At 38.7% G+C, this 23,589-nt stretch overlaps 1 protein-coding gene across 5 annotated transcripts in view; it reads right to left on the bottom strand.

The window, feature by feature from the left end:
- SHOC2 (SHOC2 leucine rich repeat scaffold protein) overlaps window positions 1-23,589 on the bottom strand; it is a 70,635-nt gene that overhangs the window by 14,893 nt on the left and 32,153 nt on the right. For all 5 annotated transcript variants that reach the window (XM_087766352.1, XM_087766351.1, XM_087766354.1 and 2 more), the window contains exon 3: window positions 12,631-12,768. In XM_087766352.1, coding sequence (XP_087622478.1) covers window positions 12,631-12,768 — 138 coding nt within the window. The remainder of the gene's footprint in view (window positions 1-12,630; window positions 12,769-23,589) is intronic.

The following is a 23,589-nucleotide window of genomic DNA, read 5'->3' as shown; positions in this document are numbered from 1 at the left end:
CACAGAACAAGGTTTGACTTCTGATTCTTCTGTTGTCTCACACTCTACACTTCAAATTTTTCATATGGTGAAATGGAGCTATTATCCCAAACCAGGAGATTTACAGATTGAAGTGCTTTCCAACACTGAAGTTGACCATGCACTGGAAGTACGTTGTGCATATTACATACTCTTAAGTTGTGCATGATACGGTAAGCAAGCAAGGCCTATGTCCTATTGTAGAAGTCCTTCTATCCTGCTCTTTCTACCAAGAAATAACTCTATCATTTTTCAGATGTCCCCAAAATAACTTTGTAAAATTACAGATAGCATCATTCAATGCCATGACTCATATTACCAGAACTTGGGCATACATCACACAGCTCGGGTCCTGGCAAAACAATTTCCTCTACAGGGAAAAAAACAACAACCACCTTTACCAACCTCCAAAAGCAACAGTGTCTTTAAAAAGTGATAGGAAAAAAAAAAAATCCAAGTTTTCTGAATGATACTGAACGAAAAGTCTGGAAGAAGTCTGCAAAAATCTGGACAACAGTGCATGTAAAAATCTTACTGAATATTGCCAGGCCAACAGTCCTGGTTGATAGGTATTTCTGTCAGGAAAAATATTCTTGAGAAACTTGTAACTTGAAAATTTCCCATCTGAAGCTCCCTTTAACTCCAACCTTTACCATCTAACAAGTACTCAAGACCAAAATCAACTGCTTAAGGATGCCCTTGAACGATAAGGTGCTGGGGCATTTAGATTCTCCTGCAGGTAGTAAGGTCTTGAACTTCACTGAAAAGCCAACGGGCAAATAGTACAAAGAACAGTGCTTAGTCTTCTGGTTCATCCCTACGATCAGAAAACGTGTCTGTGCACGTGTGTACATTGCATCAGTGGAGCTTGTGAACAGGTTCACACAATCAATCAGTTCCTTGCAAAACATTCACTATTTTACACTCCTTTTTACACCCACTCCTGGCACAACGCATTTGTTCTGCAAATTGAAGTACCAGAAAGACACACTAGAAAAGAAACATAAGATTTAACCAATGGCAGGAAGAATAACCAGAAATAATTTTAAAAGATTAAGGGAGCTTAGTATGTACAGTCTGACTACTCATTAAATGAAGGATATATTAACGCCTATGCATATGTACTTATACAAAGGTTACTGGAACACACCAAAGGCTGAAGCAAATGTAGTGTACAAAACAAGCTTGGAAGCAAAGGATGAAACAAAATAAAAAGAAATGGAGAATGAAAATTAATACCAGTGCTACAACGGGATCTGCTAGACCAAGGAAAAGTCTCAACAAAGGAAGTGGCAAAATACCTCTTTCTTGAACTTGGTCAAAATACACTGTAAGAACTTGGTCAAAATACACTGTAAGAATGACCCTACATCACTGAGTAGCTGGGAATGTAGCTAGCAAAAACTGGAGACTGGGAATGTTGTATGATTCACTGTAGTTACTAAAATGGAGATTCACAGGAACAGTGAACGTGAAAAAAAAAAACCAAAACCAAACCAAACCACAACAACAACAACAAACCAAACAAAAAACAAATATAAAAAACTTTATATAGAACAAAAATTACCCAGGTTCTTACAAATCAAGAAAGAGGATGAATTTTCAGTGCATATCTGATATTTAGCTAACAAGCTTAGCAGCAAGTTTCACTTAGTATTGTCAATAATGACACAAAAGTTAAAACAACAGGTAGGCACCCAGAGCTGCTTAACTAGTAGTATCTCCCACTGGGATTTTTATTTATACTTTTTAAGTGCTTTCTTTCTGAGCAAGTATACAATTAGCTTTTGCAGAAGCAGCAAAGAAAGTCTTCATTTAACCAAAAAAGGCATTTAAAATCCAGGGCTATCAATATTGCTCTCCAGTGCACAAATCTTCATCTTTTGAGGTTTAAATCCTACAGTGTGTGTACGCACTAAAGAGAATAATTAAGATGTATTTTAAGCCTACAATCCACTAGTATAAAGATGCACATTTGTACATGATGTAGCTATTTCATGCCCTATTTGGTGAGATCTGGCATGGCTGGCTGTATAGGAAACTGGCTTCACTTCACATGATAGACATCCTATTGCAAGGCACCAAGATCCTTAGAATTTGCTGTTCTAGGATGAAGAAAGCACATCCTGACTGCATTTCTCTGAATTGTTATTTAATGCTTTACTAGGAAAACAAATGACAAACTTCACACAAAATAAGATATCAATGTACTGTTCTTTTTCACTACTTAAACCTTGAGCTAGATGCTGATCTGGATTTTTCAGGCAAAGAGGACTAATGGGGAATGGCTCTAGCAGACAGCATGATGCCAACTGTTGCTTAGCAATACAACATCGCTATGCCAATTCCCAGATTGTGAGCACAGGTTGTATGTATATGGCTCTCTTCCTACCAGCAACATGGCATTTCAGAAAAATGAAACAAGGCAGCCATTAGAGAGAGTCAAACTGTACCATAATTTTCCAGGAGAGAATGACACATGTTGGCCATCCTCATGGCATTATCAGAAAGGAGGCATAAATAGCAGCTCCCAGTGATTTTTTTCTTATCATAAGTAGTATTTCTCAATAGAACTTTATCATTGTTTCTCTACTAGTTACCTTTCTCCTCCATGGGAAAGGCACGCAAAGGCATAACAAAAGACACATTCTGCGTGTACCGCATTCCCTGTGAGTGTTTTACACACCACAGCACTAAATACGGTTATTCCTGAGAAATACAACAAAAGCAGCAACATTTCAGCTGGAGTTTTGCCAGCAGCACCTCTCCCACTGCTCCTGGAAAGGCTGTCCTGCACCCAGCTGATGCAGGCAGTATGGGCCACCTTCTCATTTCAAGCCAGAATTTATTTATAACCGACTTATTGCCACTTAGTCTTGTGTCAACAAGAATCTGGTATCTTTTCAGCCTTGTCAGAGTTCATATTCACACCTCATTGTGAATGTATCGCGGTGAGAAACCCTTATCAGCTTTTATCTTCACATGCTGGAGAAGCCAGATCTTGGTCTCCTCTTCACAAAACAGGATGATCCTTATAGCTCTTCCCTCTGCTCGGTGTGTTAAAACTTGCTGCGTTTGCATGTTTGTCTTTAAAGGAATGTCCAGAGTTTTAAAAATTAGGAGGGTCAGATTTAGTGTCCAGTACGATGATGTTAATATTCGCCTCCGCGGCCCATGGGCCAGCCGCTCGGCAGCTGGCTAACATGCTCAGGCCACCTCGCTGGCTCTCTGACCAACAAGTGACAAACTCCGGTTTATAACAGAAATTGTTACAAGCTGCTAAACAGCAGACTTCGTGCGTTGCACAAACAAAAATAATCCCACTTACAGCTCCCCAAGCTCAGGATTACCCAGCTGATACTCCTATTCTGAGCCGCTTTACAGTGCCTGCACCCATCTCCATCTTCTCCATTTCAGCTACTGGTTTCTGAGATGGTACACTGCTGATGTGGTTAAGTCTAAGAAATAAGGCGCGGAAGCTAAGAAGTGATGATGATCAACTCAGTCAGACAGTCATCAGGATCATTTGCGGTTGTACTTTTGTCACTGAAACCATACCTCCACGGTTCCTCCAAAACAGCCCCTCGCAGGTACCGTGACTCAGAAAATGCAGCACTAGATGTTCATGAACATGAGAGTTTGATAACCACAACTGAAAAGCAGCTACTAGCAGGAAAAGCAACAAGCAAAAACCCTTCCAACTTGTTTTTTTAGGGAGCCCAGTACAAAAAAAACCTTGTATACTCAACTACCCCATCCATTGGTACTTCTAAAAATACGATACTGAAGCCTGACTAATCCCTAAACTTATCCCAGGCCTAAGAAAGTCACTGCAAAAATTGTTGTAGTTCAACTTCTGGTGTGAACAGTCACTCTTGGGAATCAGGTTTCACACAGCCACCTTGTTTCAGGTCCATTTTCTCACCGGCAAAGCATACTAACGCCCATCAGTGGGCTCCACGTCGCGCAGCTCTCGGAAGTGCAGAACTCAGTCACTTCACTGGAGCGTTTGCCTGTCTCTCTCAGGGTTAGCTGTTTAATTTGCACAGAAATGAATTAAAAAGTACTTGGAAGCATGCAAATCCAGTAACATTAAATTAAACTCTGTTACTATAAAAGGGACTCTAAATAGATGGTTTAAATTAACTTCTTTATTAAAGGTACCTCAAAATATTAGTCAAAGAAAAAACAGGTGTTTGCCAGTCCCAAAATGAAGGGAAGACTGCAAATATAGCAGAAAACCGTGCTTACAAAACCACACTTTTTAGAAAGACCACCTGAAGTGGTTCTCCAAGCAGGAGCAATACATCTCTTTCTTGAATATTTCAAAATCAAGAGAAATAGGATCTGGTATGTTGAATAATATCAAGAAATCCAAATTCCTAATTCAAAGTCCTACTAGTGCTTTCTGAAGAGAGTGACAAATGCTCTCTTCTTCTGAGACTCACCACACCTCTTCCTTTCACTCCCTTAGTTAAAATAATCCTTCAAATTCCCTATCCTTAGATGGTCATTACTTAGTGTTAAATATTACTGCATCATTACTAAAAGATGGAATCATTAGTCTGTTTTATATAACTCAGTTCATGAAGCTAGTTTGCTATCAGGATCAGTTGCTTTCTCCTAAATAAACCAGAAGCATCAGACCAATTAAAAACCTGCTCACTAGAGAAAACTGTTCTGCAGATAACATTAAAAACACAAATTGGACTTACAAGAGTTGTGCACATCAAAAACCCGTAAGATTGTTATCAAAAATATACATGAACCTCAGCATGCAATAGATAATTGCAAGAGCTTGGTACAAACAACATCGCACTATTAAGTATTTCTGATGGTCTAACTTCTATAAATATTCTTAGATTTTGATTTGACTAAACTTTGCACAGAATGAGTAGCCACCTATTAAAGAACATGTTTTACATGAACACACATTATTTCATAGAGTGCAGTTCACTTAATTCACTAAGGGATCTTCTTCTAAGAAAGAAATTGCTGTTTTTCATACAAAAGGTACCAGATGTCATTTTTAACAAATAGAAAGCAAGAGGTACATCCAAAATTAATAAAAAATTTTAAAAAAAAATCAAACTTGATGTCACTTTAAAAAAAAACATACACAAATTAAGCTTAATACACAACACCACACTGATCTTGTAGTGAGAATAACAAAGATGATAATATGGAAGAAAAAGCCAGAAGAGGTTCAATGAGTACGTAACAAAGCAGGTGGGACCTAAGTGCCTTAAAAGAGTTGAAAACTGTATAGGAGAGACTAGACAAGCTAGAGATGGCCAGCTACGGAGAGAGATTAAACGCTGCATTCAAACATTTCAACGGTGCTCCTAGCTTAAAATAGCCATATGTCAGAAGATGCCAGTATCACACTTTGTACTTACTATATATTAGTTTTTCCAGATGTCGGTCATACTCCATGACAATTGTTGAACAGTTTCACAGATTTTTAGGTGAAAGGAGCTGTTGACATGTTTAATCTAATCTCTTGTCAGAAAGCAAACCATTTCCCCTGATAGCTGTAGAGTAAAACGAAAGGCTTCAGATAAACCATTTTAACCTTCAACTGCATTCCACAAGCAAAGACGATGTCTGCCAATGGCCAACACTGTGACAGTGCAAATTGACTGGTCCGGCAAGACATCCTGAAGGTGATCCTCCATGAGCATGTTGCAGAGGAAAGCAGAACAAAATCCCCCAGTCATTGCTCATCTCATCTGGGGGCAACTCCTTCCTAAACCAAAGCCTATAGATTTGTATGAATGTAAACTCATGTCACCAATCAATCATCCAAGAGAGGTCAAATCCTTTCTATAACCTGCAGGGCTGGAACATCCCTAATGTTTAATATGCTCTGGCTAAAGGCTGATGTTTTAGGAAAATTGGGAATGGGGACAGAAAGGTGATGGGGGTGGGAGGGCAACCACTCAGAAAACTGTAGAGGAGAAGAGAATCCCTCCTTATCATTGCTACCAACTACCAAAGCCAAAGTATGAAATGTAATTATACTCCTCCAAATACAAAGGTATAGCTGAACACAACACAAAGCTTGACTTATGAACTCCAGATTTTACTGGTTTAACAATAAAGTGATTTTTAGTGTATTTTAATTCTTCTTTCCAGCCACCAATACCTCCTGTGATATCAGGCCAGTGTAGGAGGCAGATTCAGACTCACAAATTACAAGGTCAGCAGGGTCCATCATTTTTTGTCCTGCTCAAACCAAAGTGCATTACCCTCCTTACACAAAGCCTAGGAATTCTCCTAAAAGATGTTATCTATTAGAAAGCTATTTAACATACATTTGAAATTAATCTCTATCACCCTTACTGCTTTAAATGCCATTTGAAGAGAGCAAAGAGATTCCTCTCTATTTTCAGTCTAGCAGTTATCAAAGACACGTTTTCCCTCATTATTTCAAAATTAAGGCTAAAGTGTGACCATGTCAGCAGTTATTTATTTTTCAACTCCGATTCAAGACCATAATAATTGCCGACTGCATACGTGTGAAAGATGCATGCAAGACGCCAGCAAAACTCGAGTGACAGAGGCTCGAGTATCCAACATGCACCACACACAACACCTGCATAAGGCCAGGGAGCACCAACTGATGACGTGTTTCTGAAACTGTCTGTCTAAGCTATGAAAATTCAACTTCATTTAACATGCGAACATCAAAATGTACATAACTAATAGACTTGTTTGTCTCGATTCCGAAGTGTTGCTTTGAATCACTCTTCCCTTGTGCCTGCTTCTTACATAAAGAAAATAAGATTATGGGCATTTTCTTTCTGCAGTATACAAATCATCCTGAAAATGCTGAGCTGCAGTTATAACATATCTGTACATATTGGTTTCTGCATCTAATTACTGTGTGAGGGTATGTACATTCGCTAAAATAAACTGTCCCCATCCTAGTCTTACCAGGAAGAATATCCAACCAAAATACAAAGTAAAAAAATATTTCCATAAATACACATCAAATCAATAAACTCAGAATTAATAACCCAATAGAAGCTAGCCTAACTTTTACAGAAAACAAGTACATATGTATTTAACTATACCGGGCTTGCACTGGAGATTTATTCGTTAAAAGAAAAAAAGGGAAGTTATAATTAGCTGAAAATGACAGAAAAATACAAAAATACTTCACATTGCAACAGCTGGGACTTATTTTGGGCTATCAATGAAAGTGTTGCATTTTACTCAATTCATACCTCACACAATATTTAAAACCTTTCTGTGAAATTAAAGATTTGTATAAACGTACATCACATTGTAAGAACAGTTTATACCTAACTGGCAATGCAGGGAAAAAAAAAAACATTAACCTTTCCTAGGTGATAGATGTGTTTAATTTTTTAAGTCTGCCCCACTATATAGCGTACATATATAAAATGTATAACACATGAATATACATTTATAATTTTAGCTCATTAAGGAATGTGAGAATTATTGCACTCAGGCCAGAGATCCACCCAGTGTTTTCTCTCTGGAAAAAAATGTCCAAGAGCAGATACCTAAGCAAAGGGAAAGCACACCCTGAAACCTCCCCAAGAGCTGGGGGAAGATTCAACAGCGCGTGGCTCAGACTTCCTGAATTTAGCAGCAACTGATAACATTTTTCTTCTGCATAATCGTCACGTCGCCCTGTGAGCTTTTAGCATCTACAGCAACCTGTGTGAACACTAACACCCAAGTGCTCCCTGCCCATCGCATGCAGTACAGTCTGCTTTTAACTGGTTTGAGGTCGATACCTCGCAGCTTTGCTTCACCCCTCCCTTTCTGCTGTTGGAGGAGGCAGCGAGCAGTCACTTCCCACTTACCCTCTCCTGCCACTCACTATCTTCTAGCCAATTTTATTGCTTTACATTTACTAAGTCTAGAATTGAAGCCAACAAGAACCAGAATATTCATTCCCTTTATGAGACCACCATGAGAACTAGCAAAGGCTTATAATAACCTGAAAATGAGAATAAAGAATGGGAGCCACTGCTTTCCACCAGATAAAGAAAAGGCCGAGCTTATTGCGACGGCCCAATACTAGCAGAATCTAATTAAAAATGTTTCATTAAATCTTAGACAAAGCAGCAAACGCTGATCAGATCTTCCAATGTGAGCCTATCGAAACGGGCTTGATCCTGCGAAGTACTGAATGCTCACAGACCAAAGCACTAGGTCATGTGCTTAAATTTTAAGAATATGAATATTGCTATCAAAGCTGGAGCAAGAGCCTATGCACTCTGCTCTATCAGAGTGGCGAGTAATTAGTAACATCAAACCCATCAGTCCCGTATGAACATCACCCCCGAGCACTGAGGGAGCTGCAGGTGCTCTGCTGGGTCTCATCAGGACCAGAGCATTTGTCAGACATTTCAGAATAAGACTTCTCCAGTTTTTGCTAAGCCTGCTAACCCTAAAATACCATTTTAAAGTAGTTCCACTTTTCTACAGAAATATCTTTACTAGGACTTCTAGGGACTTAAAGTTCTCAACCACGATTTGTATTATCTGAGCTCTACCAATTACATATGCCTGGTTCTGGTCACGATGCTTCATGTTTTATCAACCATATGTTTTAAAAGCACAACAGTGCTCTCAGAGGTACACTGGGACTAAACAGGTTAGAAACCTAGTTTGTAGTACAATTTCAACCAGCAAAAATGGCAAAGCTACTCCACATAATATTTGTTTTCATAAAAGTTGTGATTTCAGCTTCTGAGCTCGTGTGTCGCAGCAAAGGGCAGGAATATAGTGCAAGGCTTGAATATGCCTCTCATTTTCCTAACCATCTCTTAGGAACAGTACCATGTCAAGACACTGGAAAGTGTGCCCAGTGACGGAATTTTTTGTGCTTTTAAAGCATCATTCTGGAACATTTACAACTGACTTTTCTTTTTCTTATTAAAATGTCTGTTGCCTTAAATGTCCATGAATATGGCACATTTGACTATAATCAAACTGCACACGTAAACACACAAAACTAGAAAGTTACAAAACAGATGAAGAATCTGGTTTTTTTTAAAAGCTGTAATTGTTGAATTTCTTTCCCAAGTGTTTCTGTGCTTTTAAACAAGAAATTGTGAACACATTTGTACAGAATGCTAAAATTACAAGTTCAAAGAGGGAACACTCACAATGTGGTATTTGCAGCACAAAATTTTCTAAGCTAGCTTGTAATCCAAAGAAACACTTTACTCCACCCAATATTTGCTTTCTCTCTGTCTCAAAAGTCCAATTATTAATTTTAATATAAATAGTATGTTCTTCACCTTCGTTTATATATCTTTTGGATATATTAGTGTGCCAGCTAAGTATACACAGATAAGACATTATGTAAATAAAAGTAAATCATAATCATCCCCCCCCCCCCCAAACCCATGGGGGTGGGGGGGGAAATCTGCAATTAAAACACTAAGCAGCTAGGATCCCACTATGATTTTGATTCTAGACTTGAGACTCTTGGAATGTGCTAAGCCATTCCACAAAGCTCATTTTTCTTACAGGAAGTGATCTAATATACAAAGTACTTTACAATTTTCAATCAACAGAAATACAGATATGAATGTATTAAGCCAATATCTATAAAGCAAGACATTAGGTCACTTCCTGACAACTAATATCTAAAATCGACATTTGTTACTGCACAAAAGCGTGCTTATACAGCGTTAGTTGCAACAAGAACTGTATTTTTACAGAGTGGGTATATTGGCTCTGCTACCTCTGTAATCATTGCTGATGCATAATCCCTTCCCTGCCACTCCCCTGCATGTCACCCTCCAACATCCCTGCCTCACAGCTCCAGTGCAGTACTGTTAGCTAGAAGACAAGCTTTTTTTCCTTTTTTTTTTTTTCCCCCTCTTTTTTTTAATTGGCTTATTCAGAAATCTTTCTGTGGTAAAACCAAAACTTGGTTAGATAGTCCCGTAGTGAATTTAAGCAGCATTTTGCAAGGGTTTTTTCTTTTGGGGGGGGGGGGGGGGAGGAGGAGGAGGGAAGAGGTCCTTTTTGAGGGGAGGGAGAAATAGAAAAGGAAGGGGGCTGTTTGTTTTTCAGAGCAGTTTGACAAAAACATCCCTCTCAAGAAAAAAGAAGGCCTCCATCAAAAGAGTGTCGGTGGGGGAGGAAGGGACAGACCTGGCAGTAATGGAAAGTCTGTTCCATAACAGGAGGCTCATAGTACATTAAATATTTATAACGAGCAAATGTGCTTGGTCTTTTTTGTACCCTGCCTGCGACCCCCACCCCAGTTTGACTGAACTAGGGAAACATTAACAGCACTTAACATATTAAGCATACTGAAACCTGGCAGCGTGTAAATGTGGCCAGAAAAGCCAGTCGTGCCAAACACCAGGTAGATAACCCCGAGTCGGGAAGAGACAAACTGGAGCGAGAGACGGAGAGGCTGGAAAGGCCGTCCCGCGGCCGTGCCGAGCGATGCACGCCGGGCGGCCACGCGCCATTTACTCGCTGGGTTTTTGTCAGTACTCAAAGTCTCTTGTTGAACAATCCTAACCACAAAGCAAGCTGTAATCTAAAAATCAAGCCGCAACTTGCTTTAATGTTGAACCAAAACTGCGATGACTAAGAAATAAAGTCAATGTTGCTGAACAGGCTACGGCTGCCTTTTCTGTAACATGCATAAATGTAGGTTGATCATTATCGTTTAAGCTGGAGTTTAAAATTTTTCCCTTCAGTATTCAATTCTGGCTGTTTGTGAACTATGTGGGGCACAAATACTGATTTCTGATTTTAAGTTTTTACCCCAAACAGAAATGCTCAGCTACTAGACATTGGTCAATACAAACAACAGGTATTTTCCAGTGGAGCAAAAACTGAACCAGTGTAAGGTTAAAGACACAATGGCACACTGCTGTCTCTTACCATTATTCATCTGTCTTTGGTGGTTTGTTGAGCTATATAGCATTGATATTCAGCTCAGATAAGCATGTAAAGAGACAGCTATATACATTTAAAAGTAAGTACCTTCAAAACACTATAAAGACAATGCAATGGAAAAACAAAACAAGAAAATAGGCAGAAATCCAGTCCAACCAGGTTATGAACCTGACTCAATAGAAACCACCTAAGCTTACAATAACTTTCTGAAGAAATAGATGAGTCCAAACTATCTTGATTGCATAGTCAGCAATTTCCTATCCATTACAAATGACTTAACTGCCTAAGTTACTTCATGCCTCTCCTACCCAAACACCTTTCCCTGTAAGCATAGTCTTGCAGTGTGTTATAAGTAAGATTTTTGTGGTCCTCTGAGCAGCTCGGTGACCGCCAGTCACTAAACAACTCAGTAAATCATACTCCTATTCTGCACAAGAATCAATACACAGTGGTCTATAAGCCCTGACAATGGAAATCTCACACTTGCTTAGAGAATTTTTCCCATAACTAGCAGTTTATCCAGAGAACTCGCTTCCTAAACATGACACGTACACTCCGTGTAAGTTTTATGTAAAACAACTTTCAATAAGATTTACGAAATAGCTACAAAAATAAAGGCTGTGCTTATGAATTGTGTAAGTTAGATGCAAATTCCAGATGGAACGGGATCTCCAGAGTTTAAAAATATCATCAATCCAGGAAGGAAGTTTAGCTCCAGTGGATACTTCATCAATGTAAACTCTGTTCAGGTCAAACTTTCTAAACAAAAAGCCACAGTAACTCCACACTCAACAATTTACTGCTAGAAGAAAAGCTGGAGTGTTGTTTAGTGGTTCCTCACTCTTCTGCTCATTCACTTTACTATGCGTTGAAATACATTAATGAAACGTTCAACATTAAATATTGTTTAAGTGGTAACATTCATTCTTCTGAGTACATTCTGATGACAAATAACAGCTTAAAATCATGATGGCCTTGTTTTTTGTCTTGTTAAATCACAGCATGCATCTTTTTCTGCCATCTGTTTAAAAGTGATTTAATTAAACAGGAAAAGTCATATTGTGTTGTTTCATCCTATATAAGATTCTGAAACCAACCAGGACGGTGTTTATTTCAGTCCATTATTCCAAATCTAAGCTGCAAACCCTCTGTATTTTATTGCATTACAGCATAACTTTGTGGACTGGGAAGGTTTTTTTAGTTGTTCTACCAAAGACCACAAAATACACATAATTCATTTAAAACACTTCTCTTTTTAGTTCTATTTTTCTTTAGTCAAAGATGTTCATTAAAACTATCTGCCAAAGTATTACACTTCAACTATGAGTCTTTTAGCCTTTTATTCCTTTATATGCTCCGTCTCATTACAGAATGGACAGACAAGCTGTAGACATTTACTCGTAACCACAGAACACCTTAAATCAGTGAGAAGTGATGGATTTTTTTCCTTGTAACTCTCATTCTTAGATGATGCTGCACTCTGCAGCACAGCTAGATTCAATAATGTGATTCAGAGAGCTAGAAACTACATTTAAGGTAACACACACACCTTGCTTTTAATCTCAAGTGTGAAGGTGCCTTGAGCCGAACACCAGTCATTCTACAGTCACCAACCAAATACTCATTCTTAAATTTGTTCCTCTTACTGAACATTTTGAAATAGTGATTTATTTTCTATTCTCCAGCCTCTTCACATACCTATGGTTTCTGGTAGGTCCAAGAGCTCATTGTGCTGCAAGTCAAGGTTGGTGATCTGCGTGCAGCTTCCAATCTCTTCAGGAAGGTGTTCAAGCTGATTGTGCGCTACATCCAGCGTTATGAGGTTACACAACTCACCTAAAAGCACACAAGAAAACCAAAACATCAAGTTCTTTAATGTGCAGCTCTAGACAATGACTTCCACACAGAGATTTATAGAGTCAGACAGATTTTGGGATAATCTGAAAAAAAAAGCTATTGCTACCACAAAGTTATAGATATAAAATAAGACATTACAGGATTATAATTTTATCAGTCAGATCTAAAAACTGATCAACAATTTTGAAAAACTCAGATAAAGCTATGATAGATTCTCTGAAGAAATCTTATTTATTGATTGATTTTCTTCTGACAGTTCAAGCTGTGGAATGTAAGTACGAAACCTATACCTCACACTTGTTTCAGGCTGACCAGAAGTTTAAAACATCATGGAGTAGGTTAATCATATTGAATTTTGAGAAATTTAGATCTGGTTTTATACCATGAATTACTTTCAGGAATAAAATCAACAATTAAGAGACATCAAAATTATTTGGCTGACAACCTAGATAATCCACCCGAAGTCCTGAGTGCTATTTCTAATCAGTTTTAGTCATCACAAAAACGGCAACACATGATAAGTACACTGTAAACCCATTTACATGGAGTATTATATTTTATGTACGCAAGCAGAGCTATAGCAAATAAGAGTCTGAAATAAAAGGCTTATCTGTTAAGCCTTAACTAGAGCTACTTTACACTGAACTGCTTCATTCCTTACATTTACACATTAATTTAAAAGTACAGCTAGGCACAACTCTCTGTGTACAGTAGTTTCACCTATTTTAATGACAAACATACTGTGTTCTGAGCAATAGCTTGTTGGGTTTAAAAATAAAAAAGTGTGTGCATGAATACAGGTGCATGCATTCACATTTTTTGCATCTGATGGAGGTGAAATTAATGCAAATGATTTGAACAGCTTCAACTCTATCCAGTAAAGATGAGGTCACTGTATTTGTGTATAAAAGCATGACTCAGTGCGTAACAAATCTGGAAGAATAGCAAATTCCTTTTGAGGAGCAAATGTCTATTTTTAAGCTTCAGTGTTGTATCTTTGACACAATCCTTTAAGGATTTTCCCACAGGCCTGCAAGACTAGTTTGGGCAAGTTCTGACGTGTAGAGTGCCTACCCATTAGATCAGCAGATAATCACAAATGGTGATTTAATACATCGTAAAACATTTATGAATTCAAACTCTTGTCTTGAGTTGCAGGTGTCATGTAGCCACAATACTTTCTACATATCACGAAACAGTTGTGAAAGGCCAGGAAAAAAAAAGCCAACCCCAACAGCTTCATTATTCCATTTTTCTTAGATTGTTAACATGTAACTGATCTTATTTCCTGCATTTAACAGCCCAAACTGGGATGTTTTTCTAGAAACTAGGCAGATGGAAATGTGAAGGTGGCGCTTAACCAGCTCCTCCATCACTGTGTGCGTGTCCCCTCTTTAAGTCAGCATTCAAGCGTATTCCAGGCAACCAGAGTCAACGCTCAAACATGCTGTATCCAGCACTGCATAAGCTACACGTTTCAATGCCATTAATATGCAGACGAAAGCAAATTTAAGAAAAAATTGAGCAAGAGTTAATGTTCTGTGGTAGGAGCGTCTTTTTGTTATTCTTAAAAACAAGTGGGCAAAGTGTAGAAGGCAACAGGAGGAGGAAGAAAAGCTTGAGGAAGACTTCAAAATCCCTCCCTTTAAACAAACAAAAAAAAGAATGAACCCCACAAATCTTTGGTAAGATAATTCAAGAACCTTCACACGCTTTGGGGCAGTAGTTTTCACTTCGTGATTGCTGTTTTCGTTTGTTTTCACTTCAGACCTAAACCAATGATGTCAAATTTGAAATATGGCATAAATTTCATTTCATCACACTGATTTCTCATTTACTTGACTCTTCCCACTCTACATCTGCTGAAGTTGAAGAAAGACTTGGGTTTTTGCAGCAACATTTGCTGCACTTCATTTTTGCACCTGCTGAAAACTTTGACAACAGCAAGCTACGTGTTTGAAACAAACATCTTACCAGCTAATTCTGGGCAGAGAAAAAAAAGAAAAAGAGATGCCTATGTTTATTTAGACAATTAAGGGCAAGCTAACACTTTGGTTTAATTTGGATAGCCATACTTAATATTGTTATATTAAAGATGCAGGCATTATTTTAAAAAGCGACATTGGTAAACATTTAATAAAAATTTTGAATGTTAAAATAGATTGAGGACTGCTCAACAAATTTTAGACTTTAGAGCAGAAATCAACCGAAAGTTAAAGCCCTATCATGAAGTACAGTGACTTAACGAAAGCAATTTCAAGAGATATTATAATATTCAGCTTTTAGTTCACATTGCTCAGTAAGGAATCTTGCTCTTGGACATAATACTTGTGGGTTGACAGCATCTCACGAAAATGTTTTTTCCCCCTAAGGACAGAAGAAGAGGGGAGGTGAAGTGCTGTTAGCACTGAAATTCTTTCAATAGTTTAACTTGGGTTGCTGACACAATACAGAGAGTGTACAAGTCGACAAAAAGCACTTGAGGTACATTTCTCCTGTTGTTCTCCATGACGTATGGAAAAAATTCTTACATCCAATATGCTTAACAAGGTGAAAAACATTTAGGTGATGTGGTAGAGGCTCATCTTCACATGCAAAAGCACACCAAGGACCCGCAGTGGGTGGCAGGACCCAAATACTGGCTGCCCAGGAGAGCCATCAGCCGCATGGCCAGCGTGAGACCCATCACAGTGAGTGAGTGGAAAGGCTCTCCAGAGCACCTTGCAGACTGAGGGCTGTTACTGCGTATGGGGCTTGAACACCTACTATGAGGTGCAAGGAAGAGGAACTTGGGATGGTGAGAGTTGCTATGGGATCTTTAGGGAAGGGGAAGGGGAGGAATCAATGCAGTTTAGGAAGGACAAGTGTGGGGAAATAGAAGAATAAGGAAATAAAAGGGTCCAGTCCTTTACAAACCAATGCTGGGCACGTCCTGTGGCCGATCAGCACCATCTGCCCTGTCTTCTCCTTAAACTCTATTTTCCTGGGTGAGAGGCTCTCTGTTCTGCGTGCATGGAGGTCTGAGTACCAGCAACACTGCAGTTAATGTGACCAACACTACTGAAAACATCCCAGTACGTGGGACCAGAACCACTCTGGGCACGGAGAGCGCGCTGCCGCCAAGCCAGTAGCTAAAGAACAGGGACGGCTCTTTCACCGGCTGACTGACGGCAGTGATTTACCCCGTGAATGGACACACTGTGCACGGCGCTGCTGCCCAACAGCAGCTCTTTCAAAAATTATGCCAGGATTAAACACATGGCATAAACAATCGATACAAAAAATAATGATCTGCAAGAACAAAGAGGCCAAACTTAAGGTCATCTGCATAATGCTCTTCCTAGGAGCCGATGTAAAGCCAGCTTGTTTCAGTGACTGGAAGTGTCCTCCTTATTGTCTGAACAGTGGCAACTGTACTGAAGGAAACGCTTCTCAAAAAAGGGTGAAAATAAGTTTCACCAAGACACAACTGACAACATACGTCAAAATCAAAAAGAAAGTTTTCCTAAAAGAAAGATTTTTCTCAGGTACAAAGAGAAAAACAGCTAATGAGGGAGAAGCTCATGATCTTATTCATATTAAAAGAATCAACATTTGCTCTTTTCTGGTGTACTACATAAACTTTGCTAAAATGTGTTCATATCTCAATTTAACAGAAATATGCCAGCTAGAAATGTGCTGCAGCTCAAAATCAGCCTTACCCAGAAAGCAGTGTACTAAAGAAAAACCCATTCCTGTTCACTACGTGGACAACTCCAGCATCAGTTCACCAAAGGACTGTTCAAACACCCAAAATCTCTGGAGTAAAGCAAGCACTACTTTAGGGAAATACTAATCACAGGTAAAATGAACTAACTCTTTTCGCCACAAGTAATGGCCAAAAGAGACAAATCTTAAGCTCATGGTAGCAAATAAAGGATTCTCTATGGACTACTTGCAGCTCCATTGAAGGGACAAGCATCCTCAGGACAATCAAAAAATAAACTCAGAAGCTGCTGGGGTTTGTGGTTGGGTTTTTCTTTTTTTTTTTTTCTTTTTTTTTTTTCTTTAAATACTATATTGCACTGTAATTGCATGGGAAAAAAAGCAATTGAAGCTCAAAATCTGCCAAGAAAGCAGACAGAAATTTTATGTACTAGCTGGCTTGACAATAAAAGATTTTGAAGCAGAAGTAAATGTCCATATGAAATACATAAAGCAGTTTCTCTATAAATAATCTTCACAAAACTGTTAGTTACACCCTATTATGTATATTTAAATACTTGTACTTTAAAAGGTTCTACAAGATACAAATTTCAGACGACTCACATGCATTTTTCAGATAAAGTAGTTTGTGAAGACTCCCAACCACCTTACAGTTAAAAACATTGTTAAAAATACAGCTATCTCAACTATCCTTAAAAAAGGTGGGGTGAGCAATCACCTCACTGTTGTTCTCATATGCATGGAGACTAAATGTTACAGTATGACAAAGCTAAATATACCTGCTGAAAAACCCCAGCATTATGAAACGACTAATATTTTCTGCATAATGAGGCAGAATTATAGTCCCATTACATGGCCAACCTTGAAAGCCTGTTACGGCAAGAGGACCAAGTTACATGCCCTGACTTACGTAACTCTGAAAATTCTTCTTGGCTATTTAAAAAACAAAGTATGTCTTCATTAAAAAAAATAAAAGTACACACAAATTAACAGTCATACAGGGAGAGAGTATAGGTCAATAGCAAAGAGGCTTCTGTGTCTCCTACCACTAATTCACTCAGTGGGCAACACTCTTGCACACCAAACACAATTTGTAATACAGCCTGTTTTCCACTGGATTAACTCCGTGCCTGCCCATGCTTAAGCAGATTGAAAATTGTGAAATCCTTCACAACATGATAAATCCTGGGCCAGATGACACAGCAAGAGGATCAAGACTCTTATGGAAAGTACAAGGAAGAAGAGAATGCAAATAGTAGTGGGACTTCAGGCTGGTGTGTCAGAACACTGGTTGTAAGGTAGTTTGTAAAGAATAATTATCTGAAATCAGCAATGCTGGGAACAAGTTAAAAATAGTTCCCATAACTTTAGTAGTTATTCATCTCTCACTAGTTTCTTTGCTGGCACCAAAAAAAAAAAAAAAAAGGCAAAAATAATTTTTAGTCTATGTATAAAACTCTTTCAGATAAATGTCCTGATCTAAAAAAAAAAAAAAATTTAAAACAATTCTACAGTTTCAGGATCTTTTCTCTCCGAGATTTGAGTACGTTGCTGTAACAGCCAGCCTGAACTTTTTGCTGTGCATTACCAACTGCCCAAAAGAACAGTTAAGCAGTCAGAGCTATTTTGAATTATTACTGCACAACTATAACTTACACAGAAGAGTTACTGAGTAGAAAGAATACAATTTTAATATGGTCACAAGTGACTTATGTACCAAAGTTAAAATATTCATGTAAGTAAGAAATAAGAACAGTAAAATATTTCAAGTTTGCAGAATGAGCAACAGGATCTAGTTACGGGGACCACTCAAAAACAGAGAAGCTAAGCTCAACTGAAAAGAAAGACTCAAAATCTGGTCTAAAACAAGCTTCAACAAGACACAACAGCAAAACACTTCGTATTTATTGTTTATAACTGAAAGTAACAAATATAAATAAAATTAAAAACATGTTCAAACAACATTTTAAACCTGTGAAACGTGTAGAAGAAACAGTCTTAGCAAGGGCTCAAGGCAGGATTTGAGCTGGGCAGCAGAATAAACCAACAGGAACCTCATGAAGTGCCAAGACAAAGGCGAAGTCTTGCACCTAGCACGGACTAACCCTGTAGAGCAGCACAGCCTCGCACCAGCCGGCGAGGAAACGGCTCTGCAGGGAAGGACCAGGGCAGCCTGGTGAAGCTGAACCTGGGGTCACATCTTTGATCCTGTCCATTTTGAATGCGGAACAAGTGTGCTTGCTCTCCCATAATAAAGGCTAACCACCTACCAGGCTGCATTAGCAAGGGCAGCCTGAGAGAAGCGACTATTTCCCTCTGTTCAGCACTTACGAAAGTACTGAAACAGTTAAAATAATTGCAGCATTGATATTAAAAAAAAAAAAAAAAAAAAAAAAAAAAAAAGGCTGGACTTCTAACAAGCTGTCAGTATTTACTGGAATTACACTTGGGGCATCATCCCAATAAGCTCTGCAAGTAGATCAAAAAGGCAGGACTACTTAATCATTATCCTAAAGCCAGTCTAAAGAAAATGTAATCAAGAGGAATTTGACTAGCTGACAAGACGAAACTGCATCCCCACAAGAGCTTTCACAGGAATCAGAACCCATACAGCAAAGCTGAAGCCGGCCAAAATCAAGTTCTTCACCCTTCCTGCAGCTCAAGAAAGCAACCAGTACTGGATCAAACAAGCAGTCATTTTCTCTGACTTCTAGGGAGCAGCACACACGTATCAATGCCTATATTTATTCTACTTCTGTTCACAACTTCATGCTTTTATCACATTAGAATACAAAAATATAAAAACATTCTCAACCACTGTGTTTGCAGACATTAGCATGCCAACTAAGCCCAGGAACACAACTTGGTTTCCTTCAAACTGCTGAAACAGAAGGGGTTCTTAGATACAAATAATGTAAAGAAATATTTCTCTGTATTGTCAGGTCTGCTAAAAAAGGGGAAATGAAATTCAGAGCATCACTAAAAGCTTTGCAACTAACAAGTGATTTAATAAGGGGCACTATATTCAGCATGGAGTGAGTAGACATGAACTAATGCAGCTGCACACATCTGGTTTGCTGTCTATGCTACCGAAAACCAAACAGGTGCAAGTGTTATGAAAGAGAGTTTCAAAGTAGTGAAGAAACCACAAATGATCTAAATATTGGGTAGATGGGGGAAGGGAAGAACAGAAGAGAGTCTCAGAGACATTCCAAGTCTGGTGTAGGCAGATTCCCTGAATTACAATCTAAAAATATTTCCCTTGCAGAACAGCCCTGACCAGATTCTCCATAGAATAAGAGTTGCATTCACAGACAGAAAACACAATATTTGGAGTCTTAAGAAACTTGCAGAAACTATGCAAATGTAATTTCAACCATGTTGACAATATTATTTCTATTTGAGCTGTGAGTGCTAAGAAGACAAAAATATCCCAAACTGGTGTAAGATGCAACCTTGTCTTTGCAAAGAAAATATTATCAACTTGATTGTGCAAAACAATTCCTTCAACACAACATGGAGGAATGCAATAAAACTCTCGATACAAGAAATGCAAAAGGCTTGCTTAAGTAACAGCCTGCAAATTGAAGCATTTGCTTGGCCTCATCCCAAGACAGTTCCTCTGGTTTTCATCCTTCTCATGCTGACTGTCTTGACTCGCCAAAGCGTTCGCATTCTTCCATTCTAATCTTCAACTTTTTGATCTCAGTGGAATGGACAATTTACCAGATATGGCGATGAAGCTGGAGTCCACCTTATGAACTCATTTCCACAATTATCCCTCCAGATTTTGTTTTGTGTTTTGGCAAAGCTTCCACATAGAAACCTTTCTGTTAAGGTTTTTTCATGGATGCCACCAGAGATTCAACAGCCAAGTGAACAGGTAAGTTCTGCTTTTGCACTCGGTATGTATATATATTCAACATCTGCATAACAGTGACCTTTTAGTCAAAAGCAACATTGAAAGCAAACCTGTGGACCTTGCTAAGGATGCAAAGCATTTATAGGAGTTTAAAGGAAAAAAAATGGTCAAGCCCTCGGAAGAGGAGTCTACTGAGAATTACTAAAGAGACAAGCTGCACCAGACTCAGGAAAACCCTGATATGAAAATAGCTGGATCTGGGAAAGGAGTCAGGTTAAGTCTCATATATACACTTACCCTGGTTTTATGCAGACATTTGCTTAGGGCTACAGCCAGCAGCAGGATACTGGGCAAGATGCACTCTGAAAATTTATCACCGCTGTTAGGTAGGATGCGATTTATAAGAAAGACTAGGTTCACAAAGAGCAACATCGAGTAGCTTTGCCATCAAGAAACTTGCATCAATGAATTCTCACCACTATATATAAAAAGGCAACAAAAAATTGCTTCAGGAAGGTGGGGCTGAGCTGATGCTACCAGGACTCCAATAAGCCCAAAACAGAACCAAACTTTAGATTGCTTCCCAGCAGCTCAGTGCTGGTAGGTTCACCTCTTCTAGGTTTTCCTCAAGACAATACACACCGTAACCGGTCAGTTGTCTTAAAGCAGTTTCCAGGACCACTTAAAATCTGATCAACAATGTGTTTTACAAACCACTATACATAAAAACAAGGAAGGTGCTTCAGGAAGGTGGGGCTGAGGTGATGCTACCAGGACTCCAATAAGATACACAGGGTTTTGTGGAACAAGGCATGGAAAGCAGGGGGAAAAGGAAGAAAAAGAGATTCTGAAAATATAATTTGATGCATTTTCAATGGCTCTCCAGACAGTAATCCATCCTTCTTCAAACCACTTGCAGTGCACTTCACGTGCCTTTATACAACACGAGCCATCCTACCGGTGAGGTTTTGCAAGTGAGCTGCAGCGAGCCAAGCTGATTTAACAGCTCAGCGCGGGCAGAAGTGGCGGTCCTGCCCTCCCTGCTCCAGTTCGTGCTCTCCCACTCCTCTTCTTACACCCGGCTCCAGTCTTATCTGACAGTTCACCGATTTCAACTAACTAAAGTAACAGACAACAAAAGTAGTAAAACCATCAATATTTTCCTGTTAGTTTAGTGAGATAAATCAGCTCACCCAGGAGCAGCGCAGATGAAAGAGGCAGAAGAAGCAAGCAGCTGGGAGGCTGCGAGGAGGGGAGCGGATACTGCCCCTTTCAGCATCATGAAGCTGTTACACATCAGCACAGCCATTTCATGAAACTCCCCCTAATTCAGCTACTCTGGAACAGAGCTTTTGGCTAATTATAAAAAAAAAAAAAAAAAAAAAGGATTAAAAAAACCAAACCTTGGAATATGTTTGCAGTTAAATGGATTTTTCAGTATTTTTAGATCTTATTAACACAAATCTATTTATATTTGAAAATACAACAACATATACCAAGACCTCAGCTTACTATGCAGTCTATCAAAACCATTTCAATCTCATTAAAAATGTAGAAGCAATATGTATGTTGCTGGAACAGTGTTAAGAGAAGTCCAATAAATGACTAGCAGCAATGATTTGCTAGGTACCTAGAGCCTGAATTTGCCAAGTTACTAAAAGACTATCTTCTTCCAAAGTACAGATAATATTTTCTTCATTATTTGGTTTACTAAGTGACATCAGTTGAGTAAACTACGATTTAAAATTAAGAAGCCTTCTGAATATTGAAAAGCTAGGAAACCTTACTGTCATCATCATAATAAAGCAACTGGATGTAAAGGAATGAGAGGTACTGCATTCTGGGGGAAAATAAAGACCAGAAACACACCCATCTGTTTACTAACTATAGATAATAACACTTCCTCTTTCTCACTAAAACGTTTGTTTTAAATGCAAAGCAACTTTTCCCCCAGTATAATCACCTCATTTAAGTTTGTGTTGTTTTAACTACTAAAGACAGTTTAAAGCCCAAAACAGAACCAAACTTTAGATTACTTCCCAGCAGCTCAGTGCTGGTAGGTTCACCTCTTCTAGGTTTTCCTCAAGACGATAAACACCGTAACCGGTCAGTTGTCTCAAAGCAGTTTCCAGGACCACTTAAAATCTGATCAACGATGTTTTTACAAACATTTTGATAAATGTTTTACCTTCGCTCAGGCTTTCAAGAAATGTTTTAGAGTTAGTTTCAGGTTTCCTTAAAAGGAATCTATTTCTAACAAGTATTAATACTGTATGCTTGCACAGCGAGCAGTAGATGTTCTAGATAAGCATTTCTAGAAATGTATTTTGAAATCACTCGACCAGTAGTATAGTTTCTACATGTCATCAACCAAACAAGGAACACTGCCATAGGATTGGAGACTATCAATTCAAAATTTAAGATAGGGGAAATAACAAGGGGAGAGTCATCTAAACACTACACAGGCCAGCAGAATTTGCAGGAAACATTAACAAAAGGCATGAAAGTACAAGGCATGAAAACGGAGACAAATGAAAAGTTATTTGCAAAAATATCAGTAAACTATTAAGTTAGCTTGGCAGAAAGAGTTTTCTACAAAAAAATTGTAAGATCTAGTTTATTCAGTCTAGTCAACCTAGAATCCATGAAGATGTCTGATGTAGTAGCATGCTAGAGGCACTGGAAGAAACAGGTAACTAAAAATAATATAAACTGCATGAAATTTAGTAGCGTAAAAAAGAGTACATTTCTACTAGGATACCAAGGTTGACCTCTGGCAGAAAGGGAGAACAGAGGAGGCAAAGAGTGCAGGTGTCTTAGGCGGTCACAAGAGCGTTTGTATGCTAAGTCTAACACAAGCGCAATACGATCCAGATGCACAGAGTTATCTCCAGCACAAAGAGGGAAACTCATCTGGAACAGTATATTCAAACTAATCAAGCATGCTCAGCATTCCAAACATAAGGTAACACAGAAAAGGGATAGCGGGGTGACAGAAGGAATGGAGGTTTTATGCAATACTAAAAATTGTGAGTAATGGCTGGGAGAAGATATGACTGCTGTCAGCACATACAGTGGGAGAGCAAACGTAAGGAACAGAGGGGAACTGCTGCATCTAAGAACAGTGAAACATTGCTGGCACAAAAATCAACAGTCATAGGCATACCAGGTGTTGGACAAAAGGTCTCAAACATTAAAGCACTTACGATTCCAGGACCTACTTTTGATTTCTT

Source organism: Nipponia nippon, unplaced genomic scaffold (genome assembly GCF_047370975.1).
Source record: "Nipponia nippon isolate SJK-2023a ecotype South Korea unplaced genomic scaffold, ASM4737097v1 scaffold_3, whole genome shotgun sequence".
Lineage (NCBI taxonomy): Eukaryota > Metazoa > Chordata > Aves > Pelecaniformes > Threskiornithidae > Nipponia > Nipponia nippon.
Note: the sequence above shows the minus strand (reverse complement) of the source record. Positions and strands in the feature narration are given on the sequence as shown.